Source organism: Metarhizium album (genome assembly GCF_000804445.1).
Source record: "Metarhizium album ARSEF 1941 chromosome Unknown scaffold_9, whole genome shotgun sequence".
Classification (NCBI taxonomy): Eukaryota; Fungi; Ascomycota; class Sordariomycetes; order Hypocreales; family Clavicipitaceae; genus Metarhizium; species Metarhizium album.
In genome coordinates this window covers 185,506-197,593 of record NW_024467583.1, presented here as the reverse complement: position 1 = coordinate 197,593, position 12,088 = coordinate 185,506, and the positions used below count along the sequence as shown (strand labels likewise).

The 12,088-nt window shown below is 56.6% G+C and overlaps 4 protein-coding genes across 4 annotated transcripts; 1 reads left to right on the top strand and 3 right to left on the bottom strand.

The window, feature by feature from the left end:
* Positions 1 to 2,919: 2,919 nt before the first annotated feature.
* Positions 2,920 to 3,504, top strand: MAM_04169 (uncharacterized protein; the record flags this gene model as incomplete). Its single annotated transcript, XM_040822967.1, has 1 exon — positions 2,920 to 3,504. The coding sequence occupies one exon, from the start codon at positions 2,920 to 2,922 to the stop codon at positions 3,502 to 3,504; it is 585 nt and encodes a 194-aa protein (XP_040678846.1).
* A 624-nt stretch (positions 3,505 to 4,128) lies between these two features.
* Positions 4,129 to 5,826, bottom strand: MAM_04168 (uncharacterized protein; the record flags this gene model as incomplete). Its single annotated transcript, XM_040822966.1, has 3 exons — positions 4,129 to 4,613; positions 4,676 to 4,888; positions 5,001 to 5,826. 3 exons carry the CDS (start codon positions 5,824 to 5,826, stop codon positions 4,129 to 4,131), a joined length of 1,524 nt encoding a protein of 507 aa, XP_040678845.1.
* A 731-nt stretch (positions 5,827 to 6,557) lies between these two features.
* On the bottom strand, positions 6,558 to 7,259 carry MAM_04167 (uncharacterized protein; the record flags this gene model as incomplete). The annotated part of the gene is made up of 1 exon (XM_040822965.1): positions 6,558 to 7,259. One exon carries the CDS (start codon positions 7,257 to 7,259, stop codon positions 6,558 to 6,560), a length of 702 nt encoding a protein of 233 aa, XP_040678844.1.
* Positions 7,260 to 8,340: 1,081 nt separating this feature from the next.
* On the bottom strand, positions 8,341 to 8,969 carry MAM_04166 (Signal transduction histidine kinase, phosphotransfer (Hpt) domain protein; the record flags this gene model as incomplete). The annotated part of the gene is made up of 3 exons (XM_040822964.1): positions 8,341 to 8,659; positions 8,723 to 8,892; positions 8,949 to 8,969. The coding sequence occupies 3 exons, from the start codon at positions 8,967 to 8,969 to the stop codon at positions 8,341 to 8,343; spliced, it is 510 nt and encodes a 169-aa protein (XP_040678843.1).
* Positions 8,970 to 12,088: the final 3,119 nt, after the last annotated feature.

Genomic DNA, 12,088 nt, shown 5'->3' with positions numbered 1-12,088 from the left:
GTGCTGTCATGCCATTATCGAAATGGCGAGCAATGTGGTACATTCTCCTGCGGAAACATGCTCTTTTCTCCTCTCTTTGATTTGAAGCAGACCTGAACTCGCCTTCTCTGCCGTCGCAAAACCAGCAAATGCTGAATTTAGGAAAGCACCCGTAAAGATGCTCGTCGATTATGTGGTCAATCCACAAGCTCACGTCTTGCAGGGAGAAGACCGCGTTGCAACGAGAATAGTCCTTGAATTCACATGGCAGCCAGCTCATGACGATGGGATCCGGCACCGCGGGACGTTGAAGCCCCGCCGGCTCCGGACCATATAGTGAAGGGGGGCCCGTGGAGCTTGAATATGCTGACGAATCGTCAAATTCGTCAAACGCTGGGCTCCTTCGCGTCGCACTTGTCGCCAACGACGAAGAACGTTCAGTAGGGGCATCTCTTGGACGTCTTGCTTCCGGTATGAACAGTTGCGGGGCATAGTAAGACTCGCTAAGAAGGTCAGGACTGACAAACTGACCGGTATCTCGACATCTTTGCACTAGATCCAATGTGTCCTGGATATCTTGCAGATTCACCATGATCTGGATTTCGGCTGTTGCCCTAGCTCTCGGTTGACGATAGAGGGTGGGGTATCAGACACAAGTCAAGGTCCCGGGAGTAGGACTCAACAGTGAGAAGAAGGGAAAATCAATATGCCTCGCAGCTCACACAACTCTGCAACTCCTAGCGGTTTCTTTTCAAGTTGAATATTGAACCGCGAGAGTGTAGAAAGTTGTGTGGTCAGGGATCTGCTGCGGATATTGTGTCGCCCGTCCCGGATCCACCGCTATGTTGGCGCGTGCAGTGCTCCCGTCGATGAGTCTAGACCGGAGGGCAGGGTTGCCAGAGACAGCCGAATCTTTTTTTTTCCCCTCTTGAGACGGATCGACGATTTAGATCGTCGTAATTAACAGATTTTAGACAAAGAAACTGGTCCAATTGGTCCAACTGGCCCGAGAGGAGGCGCCAGACGATTTTCTCGACTGAGCTTGTGACGTTGAACAAGGACCAAAAAAGGGCGCGCCCAGCGATAAGCTGGATGGTATGTGGTGGGGACTTTGTCCGCTTTCTCACCACCTTTGGCCATTTTCTTGAGCGAGTAACGAGGGCCCGAAGTTCGTCTTTCTGATGAGAAAGAATCGTTTTGAGAGATTAAAAAAGACGAAGTTGAAATTTACAAAAACGAGGCCAGCATCGTGATATGGGGACAGAAACACTACACTGACAACCATACGCTCTCATCGCAATGAACCGTCTACCAGTCTATCGGTCTCGAATCCCATGAGCAAGCACTTCTCGCAATCTTTCAGGTTAAACTTCCGCCCAGAAACGTGTGCTATTCGGAACCACGTTGTGTTACAGAAGATATATCATGTTTGCTCTACACAGTGGCTTCGTACCTCCGGTGTGCTGTCTGCGTGACCATGAATACGTCCCATCATCAGGAAAAAGAGGAAGAACGAATAGAAGGGCACAGTTACACCGAATCTGCCACCTGCCACCTTCCACCTTGTGGCGCTTTCTTTCAAACGGATTTTTCGAATGGTATGACAAGACCCTTGCAGTCTCACCGGAAGTGTCAATGGAGGGTGGCCAGTGCACCTGTATATTGGATAGCAACAAAGAAGACCTTGACAACGACATGAAGACAGTTCGGGACCGTTGGCGCCACAGCCGTCTTGAAAAGCCACTCTGGACGCTGGAGAGTATTGGCTCGTGGGCCACGATGGATGCCATCAATTTTTGGGCCGGAATGGCTTTGGCCATGGAAGCAGCAGAATGATACTGAAGCGTGATGTGGTATTGGCGACAGTTCCGGACTCGGGCAGAACAAGATGGGACTTGGCTGGCTGACCATCAAAGACCTGGCAGAGGCCCAGGTTCAACGCTGTCTGGCCAAGTCGAGCGGGGAGAGAGGTCTGGCACGGCATGACGTATGGGGGGGGACTCGCTGACCCGGAAAGATGAGGCTCCTCAAGCAGCAGCGCGGGCATCCCTGCTCTCGAGGCAGTGGGCCCGCTGCATGCGCTGTCGATGAGAAAATGTCGGCCTCGTTTCGCCAATTTTACGTGAGGGGCGGCTTTCGATCTGAGTATTCATCCGTTGTGTGGCACGTGGTAGGGCAAGTGTTCGAGCCATGGTTCCCTTAACCAAGACGCAGACGTGTTGACGGCTGCCATGTTTGCAAAAATTGGGAGCGCCAATTTGTATGCATAGTGGGCTGCACTGCACCCTGTGCCTATGAATGAGAAGTTGGTTAGAAGTCAAAATCGGGACATGGACTTGGACAGAAGACCATTGATGGCCTTGATGGCTTCGAACGCTGTAGCTTTTGACGTTGAGATGAATGGTCAAATTGCGGAGTCGACTCCACGATTCGGCACTCGGCATAGTGGGATCAGGCCGAGATCAAATATACAAGGAACCTAAGTGCCTGGGTAGGTGGTGCTACTCAATAACGGGTACGTAAGTACTCAGTAAGTTACTTGGATTACCGTACTCAGTACTCGGATTACGAGCGCGGGAGCTGCACCGTTTGAATACGAACCAGTCGACGGGATGCCAGCTGTGCACCAGCTGCACCAGCTGTACGCTTATCCCGACTAAGTAGCTGCAACACGAGGAAGCCTCGAGCTGGACGGATTCCGTCTCGTTTGATCCATCATCTGCCGAGCACATTGTCCAACAAACCTCGAGTCAAACCCATCTCTCCTGTCAGCAGAGCACCGCGCTGCACGCAGCACTACTCGGCAGCATAATGCCTCATCGGGAGGCCCCCTCTCGAAACCTGAACGTGGAAAAGACCAAGACCAAGACCAAGAGACATTGATCGACGCAAACAAAAACACTCGGCCGCCCGAGTCCCGAGCTCCACGGCGGTCAGAAGATGGCACCGCCTCTCCCCATCCCACTCGCCGTCGCCTCCTCCAAAGACGGCCGCCACAAGCGCAAGCGCGACGACGAAAACGACGTCAACCTCGGCGTACTCATCCCCCTCATCATCATCCTGATCCTCGTGGTCGTCCTCTTCTTGGGCTGGCTGGGGCTGCCGTGGCCCAGAATCATGGCCTGGTGGAAGCGCAGGCGCCCACCGCCCACCGCCGCCCAGAGCGAGGGCGACCACCACACACACGAGCTGGACGACCGGCCGCCCCCCGACCACGACGAGGCCCTGGTGCCCAGCCACACCGGCGGCCTGAAGCTGTCCGACTCCAAATCCAAAGAAGGCGCCGGGGCCGGGGCCGGGGCCGTCAAGGAACCCAAGATCCGCTCCGGCGTCCAGGGCCTCTTCAAGCGCGAGCCGGCGAACCGCCCGCCCGCCCCGCCGCCGCCGCCTGCGGACACGACGCCGAGCGGTGCCCTCACGCCCGACCTGGCCCCCGGCCAGATGTCGCCCGGCCAGCAGAGCACGCTGAGTGCCGTGCCCGAGAGGTCCGCCTCGCCGTGGGACCCCACGGGGAATTCTGGCTGAGGGGGCCGCTCCCTCCCGCCTTGGGCTCCCTTTCGTCCACGGGTCTTGCCTCACTCTGCGCCGCCGAGGCCACACCAAGTCAAGTCGTCCATCTCAAGTACTTTGCGGGCAAGAAAAGTCGCCAAAAAAAAGACAAAATACGACGCCCCCCAAACCAAGCTCTACGTATCGGGAGACAACAGGCGCCACATGTGGTGGTGGTTGGAATGCGAGGAACGAAGACACATGGTGTGGTATGACTGGCGATGGCCTGGGCCGTAGGTAAACAGAGCAGATATTGTTGCCACCAAGTTGACCCAAGCTCGCGTGCTACTAGACGGCTCTCTTACGGAAGCCGATGCTCGCCCCCGCAGTGATAAAGACTGTCAGTCAGTCAGTCAGTATGCGCACCGCGTCCATGACGGACCAGCCTCTGGCCGCGGCAGAAGAAAATGCTGCACAGGCAACGCGGGAATAGACTTGCCCTGGTCCTGAAATACAAGGCGAATTCCAATCGCTATGGACCGCGTCCGCAGCGCCCTTGCCCGTCCCTGTCCCGCCTTGAGTCCATTCCAAGTTGCACAAATCAATCGCCACGAATAAATGTACCCCCGAGCCCGGAGTCGTGTTCAAGGCAACGCTCCGTCAACACTCGGGGCTACACAGGACCCTTGCCTTGGCAATGACATTTCGAAACTGCAACTGGCCGCCGTTCTCGTCGCCGTGCTTGATCACCCCCGGGAACACGACACACCAGACGTCCCTTCTGACGAGAGCCTCCTCGTCCTCGTCGCCTAGGTCCTCCATGGTGTCCGGCTCAAACATGACCTCTTGATGGGGGAGCACCTCGGGCATGTACACCCTCAGCACGGCCTTCTGAGCCGCCAGCAACCTCGCTAACTCGACAGAATTGTTGACCAGCACGCGGAGCGCCGAGTCTCGTGCTTCTGAGCGCGACGGTGGCACGGATGACGTGCTGCTGTCGGTGATTGAGTCCAATATCCGATTTATTCGAGAAATCACGCTCTCGACGTACTCCGCAGTACAAGACTGCAGGAGTCGAGGGGCGTCGCGTCGAACAAGGGCGAGCGTGGACGCGCGCCATTGATTTATCGACTCGTCCGTGGCTGCTACCGAGCTGTTAGTTTGGGGCCTTTGACAGTCAAGGAGCGACAAAAGAAAAAGGACACACAGAAACAGGACAAGAGCTCCTCCATCTGGCGAAAGCACCTCGTCTGGTCGTCTGACAAGCCCACAAAGTAGGTATTGAAGACCATTTGTACCAAGATTTTGGACACCACCGACTGTAGCAAGTGCACCTTTGCCATTTGGGCAAGCGCCTCATACATGGGGACCAGTTCACCAAGCTCGGCGAGCGTTGCCTCGTCCACTTTTGCAAAGTCGACTACCGCCCAGATGCAATGTCACGTCAACAAAAGCCATCCAAGACGCCGGATGAAAAGGGAAAAAAAAAAGGGGGGGGGGGGGCAAGGGAGCAGGCTGAGCAGAAAGCTTACCCAGTTTTGTCCTCCGGAAATGCGTAATGACCCAATTCTGAAGCCCGTTTCCCAGCCGCGCCATGCCGTCCCCGAAAACCTCATCGCTCGTCTGCCCATCCGTCCTCGTGCTCGTGCTCACAAACTGCTTCAGCCCTCGGATCTGGCTCCTCAGCCCCCTCACCTCGTCATTTCGCTCCTGCAGCTCCCTCCTCAGCACCTCCCACCCCTGCCGCAACTCGTCCCTCTCCGCGTCTTGCACGTCAACCTCGGCCCGGAGGAGCCGCAGCTCCGTATCCGTCCGCAGGTACTGCTGATTCAAGGCGCTATGCTTCGCCTGCCAAAAGGTAGCTGTCTCGCTCTCGTTTTGACTCAGTCTATCCAGCTCGCGCTGGAACTCGCGCTCCATGATGTCCATTTCCCCTTGGAGATGGGCTATGCGCTCGTCCTTTTCCCGCATCAGCGCCGCACCGCGCTCCTTTTGCTTCTCTTTGGACGAGGAAGCGGTGTATCTGACGGATGCTGACCCCGCGGGGCCGCAAGACCCGTCCTTGTCCTTGTCGGCGACGAACACGCCGCCGCCGGACGTGTTTTCGTGGCAATCTTCGGGCAGGGCTGCGTTGCTGCTGCTGTTATTGTTGTGATTGCTGAGGATTGCTGCGCGGGGAGGCATCACCGGCATGCTGCTGCTGTTGCTGTTGCTGTTGCTGCCGCTGCCGCTGCCGCTGGTAGAGTCTGTATTGACGGCTGCGGTGGTGCCTGACGTGGACGACGTTGAGTGGTTGCTGCGTCTGGAGCCAGTACGCAGTGCGTGACCGCCACCGCGGCGCTTTTCAGGCACGTCCATTGAGGCCGAGTATAGCGGTATATAGATCTCGGAGGGGTCGTTTGTCGTTTGTCTATGCTTGATGGACTCGTCTTGTCTTGTCTTGTCAGGTTGTCAGGGGAGAGCTTGGGTGCCGCATTGTTGCTACATGCTCCGTTCCCGTGCGCCGGCGTAGCAATGGCAAGAAGCGTGACAGATGACGCCAGGCGCAAAATGAATGCTCGCGGCGATGGTCGCAAGTCGGCCAGGGTTGGAGACGACAGGGGAAAGAAGACAAAACGCCTCTCCCAAGGTCCTTGGTTGCCTGGCTCGGCAAGCCGACAGGTTGGACGTTGAAGTTGGAGTGGCGGACGGACGTGGAATGTGTGGGGGGGCGAGGGGTGAATAGGCGAGGAGCGGCGCGGCGCGGCGGGGGAGGCAGGAACTGCACAGACCGTGCAGCGCCGTGCCTGCCTTCAATGTTGCCTGGTGCCTTGATACGTGCAACATGTTGTCGTTGGTACTCCGTACTCGAGTACTTAAGGTAGGCATGTTGCGTGGCGTGTTACGTACCCTGTAGTGTCGATTGGACTGATTCCATATTTGATAATCCGTCGTCCGTCTCTTCATTGCTGGCCGCAACATGCTCCGTCCGCTGCTCGGATTATCGCCTCGCCTCGCCTCGCCGCAGCCGTGAGACGTTCTGGTACAGCATCACCTCTTCAACCAGGATTCAAATTTCAGACTCTGGACAACATCCGTCCCGCTGCCCCTCACATCTCAATCTCGCCCTCAACCTCATAACGCTCGTCGCCATCCACCTTCTTCGCGCCCATCCTACAGAGCGCCACCCTGCTGACCGGCATGTCCTCAGCCCACACGTAATCGTCATACCTGGCCATCAAATCGCCCGCGTCGAGCATCAGTCTTTCTCGCCTCCTTCCGCCTCCCCTCCCCCTGACGTATACCGTGTTAACAACCGTGGCGTGCAGCAGCAGCGGCCGGTCCTCGCCCTCCATCAGACCCGTCTCGCGGAACGGCTTCTGCAGCTCCCGGCAAAAGCTGTAGAGGAGGCCCTCCGCGTCGGCGGGGGCAGCGTAGAGCACAGATGTCCTGGACGCGCCCGTCATGGAGTGTATTCCACGAAGAGATATGGACAGGCCCCCGGCCGTACGAGCCCCAGGTTCCGAGCCCGCCGTGGACGCTGGAGCGTTGTCGGCAGCCCTCAGACCGGCCAGGATCTCCCTGGGCCTAAGCCTGCCCAGCACCTCGAGCGTCGGGCGAATATCGTCTGGTTTCAGGCTCATGACGCCCAGGGTAAGGTGCAGCGTGCCCGGCGGTCTAACAGCATCGGCAGGAACTCCGAAGCCGTTGTCGCCCGTGACGTCGGCCCGAAATTCAGCCAGATTCCTGGTCAACTGCGGACTGGCGAGCTGCAGACACAGGAAATGCGTCGGGCTGGGGCGCCGAGGCATCGCTCGGCGATAGTAGCGCAGGTGTAACAGAGTGAGCGCTCCCATGCAACGACTTGGCATCTTCCGGTCGAGACTTGGCGGGGCAAAGAAAAATCAACTGCCAAGTATCGGGGCGTCGAGGAGCTAGCTACGTAATAAGCCTGCGATCCGGTCACTACGGCAAGTGAGAAAGACAGACAGACAGACAGGGTACGAAATAAAGAATATTTTCTTCACCTTTTGTCCTTCGTCAGCATGCAGCGAGGTTTGATCTCCACGCCGAGTTCATATGGCATGCGGATACGCCTGTCCAAAGGTCAGCGAGGCTTCCGCACGCGAAGCTGACGTCTGGAGGCTTCGAAAGTTTGCCATCTTCCAGGTCCATGCCGTGCCACGCCAACCGCCAACCGCAGGCGAGCGAGGAGGTCCACATTTGACATTTGTTGGCGCGTCCACATCAGACATCATTGATCAACATCCACACCAGGCTCAACAAAGTCGATGCTCTCCTCTTGCACAAGACACAAGACGCTGTCTGGCACACCGCTCACCACTCTACCGAGTGACTTATTCCTCTCGAGACTAAGCCCATCCCCAGAAAATTGACACATCTTGTCCATACATTATTCATCATGCATTCAATGTAAGACGTAGCTTTTCGTAAAACCCTCTAGCAGGTATCTCTTTCCCTACCATTCATCCACGGCAAAGCCACGATCAACTACGTAGTCATACCTTGGCCATCGTTGACCATGATGGCAAAACGACCGGCCTTTGTGCCAACCCAAATCACTCATTAAGGAATGCAAAGCCCTTCCACCCAGCCTTCAATGGTAGATGCTGTGCATCTCCAGAGAACCGACAAAAAAAAAAGGAAAAAAAAAAAAAAGGTTGGTGGAGGGGCCGAGGAAAGCACCAAGACGCCAAGCATATGCCCTCTGATTACGAGACGGTCTGTCGTGACTGTCACACTTTCCCTCAGAAAATTGCCGGAAAGCGATTTTGCCAGGCGTCTCTGCTCCTCGACAACGATTTCCCCGCGTCTGGGGTTTGTTGGTTGTCGGGTTTAGTTTGCCCCAAGGAAGAGGCTTTCCAATGCCGTTTAAGCATCGTCCCCCTTGTCATAGTACGCCTTCAGTCTCGTCTCGACGTCTTGATAGTCCGCCTTGACAGTCCCCAGTGCCTCCGTGATCCGCTTGAGACATAGCTCAGAGTCGGGTTCTGAAGATCCATCCAGATTCTCGTTCTTGCCATAACGCTGAATTTTTTCACAGCCGTCCCTGACCTTGAGCAGCCCCAAGGTAGCAGAGGAGCCCTTGAGGAAATGACCGAGCTCCGACAAAGTCTTCAAGTCCTTCTCTGCTCTACTTACGCAATGGTCTCGGTCAGCTCTCTTGTTACAAGGGAGGAACATGTGTGAGCTGCAAATGACAGCAGGGCCACGCTTTCCAGAGCATGGAGTATGGAAGCTGCAAGTCACTTACAGAGCTGTGTCCATGTTGCCAAAGGTCTCTTGTGCTTGGGTGAAGAAGCCAAAAACAATTGACGAGCTGAATTCATCACTTCCAGGATCATCCATTTCCAGAATCTGGTCAAAGATGTTCATATCGATGGCGTCTCCAAATGCGAGCTCGGCGGAGCCTTCCGCGCCCGTCTGTTTGCAGCGTTAGTCCTCGAGCGGAGGAGCCCTGACATGTTCAACCAACTGACCTTGTCCTCAGAAGGTGACATGTTTCAGCTGTGTTGTAGAAACGCTCTGATATTTACGATCTAAAGGTCTCGGACGGCAGCCCGGAAGAAGTCTGGAAACGGTATAGACCGCGATATAATACGCTGGTATTACTCTACCCTGAGACGCTCAGAGTTGCGACAAACAATTATGGCACCTCGATGTCGATGGCCCGCAAGGTCAGTTGGTCAAGCCGGCGCAGGGAACGATTTTCCGGTCCGGTTCGAGTGTTTATAGCGGCCTCGACGCGTGGCACCGAGTCGTTCCGGTTGGAAAGCCGAGCTCAGATGTGCCGATGAAGTTGTCCGCTCCTCATCGGTCAAGTCTGAGAGGAGGGTCGGGGCGAGGGCTGGCGGGTTTGACTGTGTGATCAGGTAGGCGTAGGCGTAGGCGCTAGCTAGCATCGAGCGAGGACAAGGACGACAAGGTCGGGCCAGAGATGGAGGTTTGGCAGATCAGCAAGAAGCCGGCACGCACAGCCGTCTGGATTAATAAATTTCTGCGAGGAGGATCCTCCGCGTGGCCGAGGACGAGTGTGGGTAGAAGGACGTCTCTGCAAAGGACGTCAGTGGATGAGCATGGAGAATTGGCCTCGGCGGGCCGCCAGTGGGGAAGAGTGGTCAAGGTGGTGGACGACGGTTGGACCATGTGGGCTGTGGGTGGCGCGGGGAGACGAGGGAGAAGAGGCAGACGAGCGGCAGCGAGGCTTGGGACGGCAGCGACAGCCACGACGGAGAGAGAGGCTGGGTACGGAGTAGACATCTCGAGGCTGGAGGCTCACGAGCACGGTCTTCAGAGGCCAGTGACGGCCGCCCGTCCGAGGGGGCTGCCCTCGAGGCTATCTCTCCGTGACGAACTGGACCCAACAAGACGGAGCCGGCGCATGGGGGGCTCCCGCCATGGACGAATGAATGATGACATGGCTGAGCAGAGAGGCGCCTCTGGAATAGTCGTCGTCGGCTCGGCCATGTTGGCGAGCCCCGGCTGGCCCAATCAAGCGTGTGGCATCACTTACAACAGGAGGCCAAGGGCCGAGACACTGCGCTCTGCACCGCAGCTTGGCGGACGGATGAAGCGTCTGGATCTTGGAACAGACGTGTGTGGCGGCGGGCGACGGCTGGCAGAGACAGACAAGTGATGAATAGATGAATGAGGCCAGGGCCAGGCAGACAAAGAGAACAGAGACGGAAGCGGAGACGGATGCAGGTGCAGGTGCAGATGCAGACGGCAACCCGACGGTTCGCACGCTGCGAGCGAGACGAATCAATGATCAATGGCAAACCGGACCGAGGAACGGAGAGCAGCAGCTCGCTAACATGTCAGGGAGAGGAATTTGGGCGCGACGTCTGCGCGGCCCTGGCCTTGCCCTGCGTCCCGTTCTTTTGGACGCTCGGGGCCAAAAGTGACAAGATGACGACGGGGAATGCCTGGATGGATGGATTGTGATTGCCTTAGCGGCAGACTGGCGGATGGATGCCTGTCGAGTTGCTGGGGGCGTGCAGGGAGGGCAAGATTGGACCAGGGTGTGCGGATGTTGCGTGGTGGTGTTGTACAGACTCCAGGGTCCTGAGGTTATTCAGTTGCGAGACCGGGGAAAAAAAAAGGACGGGAAAACCCAAAATTGGCAGGCAAGGGAGAGCCAGGGAATGGATTGAATTGCAGGAACAAAAAGGGGACTCGGGAAAAAGAACGGAGCATTTACTCAAGTAAGTATACTTAGGTAGGTAGGTACGTACTTCTCAAGCACTCAAGTACCTAGGTACTTGGCACTACTTGGTAGCCAGTCAATGGATTCGCAGGGTTGTCGGGGAAAGAAGAAGAAAGAGGAAAGAAGGAATCGAAGCGTGCGCACCAACAAGGCGGAGAGCGACAACTGGGGGAGAAGAGAGCTAATACGTAAATGTATGTGTGGGGGTCAACTGGGTTGGAATGACCGACTAGTACTATTACTACTGGGAACTCGGGCAGATAGACCGGCGTCTGTTGGCTTGCAAGATCAAGGATGACTGAGAGATGCAGAGTGGCAGAGTGGCAGGCGGCCAAGCGGGGGGACGCATGCTCACACTTGACGTAGGACTATCTGGCTACAGAGTGCGGAGCAAGGTGCGTGCTTGGTAGTAGTACTAGTATCTGTTGTTCATCACGACCAAGACGAGAGAGAAGAGGCGAGTTGACGGCGACAATGGACGCCTCGAGTCGGGGAGCTCGGAGACAAAGGCAGGTGTACGAGAACATGAGCTCTAACATCAGAGGCACGGGGCGACTGAACTTTGGGGCTTTACTTTGGAGCGCTTGTATTTTTATTTAATTTTATTATTATCATTATTATTTATTTATTTATTTTTTTCGAAGCTAGATCGATGGAGTTGCAACAAAAAGTGACGTCGTCTGGTCCGTGCCCCTGCCCGTGCCCGTGCCCATGTCCCAGCCTGAAGTCGCGTCCCTGTACCGCCTGCGCCTGCGTCTGCCAGGCGTCTGCCAGGCGTCGGTGCGCCTCCCCCCTCGCGCCTGGGTGCGTACTCCAAGTGGTGATGATGGCAGAGCGGTCTCGTCAAGTCCCTCATCCGTGCTGCACCGTGCTCGGGCCTTGCACAGGCTGCGGAGAACAGACGACGTTCATCCACGTCACGCTCCCAAAACGTTTGTCCTCTGAGCCGTAGTTTCGGAGCAAAGCTCGTCAGCCTCCTTTGTCGTGAGACCGTCGGGGGATGCCTTCAGACTGGTAGTCCATCGCACTTTCCACCGCCCAACGGCCTCGGAGGGCGCCAGCTCCTGACTCATCTCCGCAGAGGCAACCAGGAGTTGATCTCTTGTTGGTCTTTTTACTGTTACCCCTTACGTCGTGTTGGTCAACTCGCATCCTTCTCCCCAGACCTCCCTTCGCTCGTTTGGCTTTGTCAAACATGCCAACATCCAACATGTTGCAGTTGCCATGGTTCGCATGCCTGGAAATTTGCTTTGCTGCCACGCTGACGCTCGCCAGCACCGGCCCATAGCTGCCCATGGCCGCCCGCCCAAAAGCCGCCGAACGGCGTCAACTTGGTCTGTGGTGCAGCCATGATCCCGGCCTATCGGATCCGGACCCTGGACCCCAACAACCGTCTCACGAACATGGGGAGCT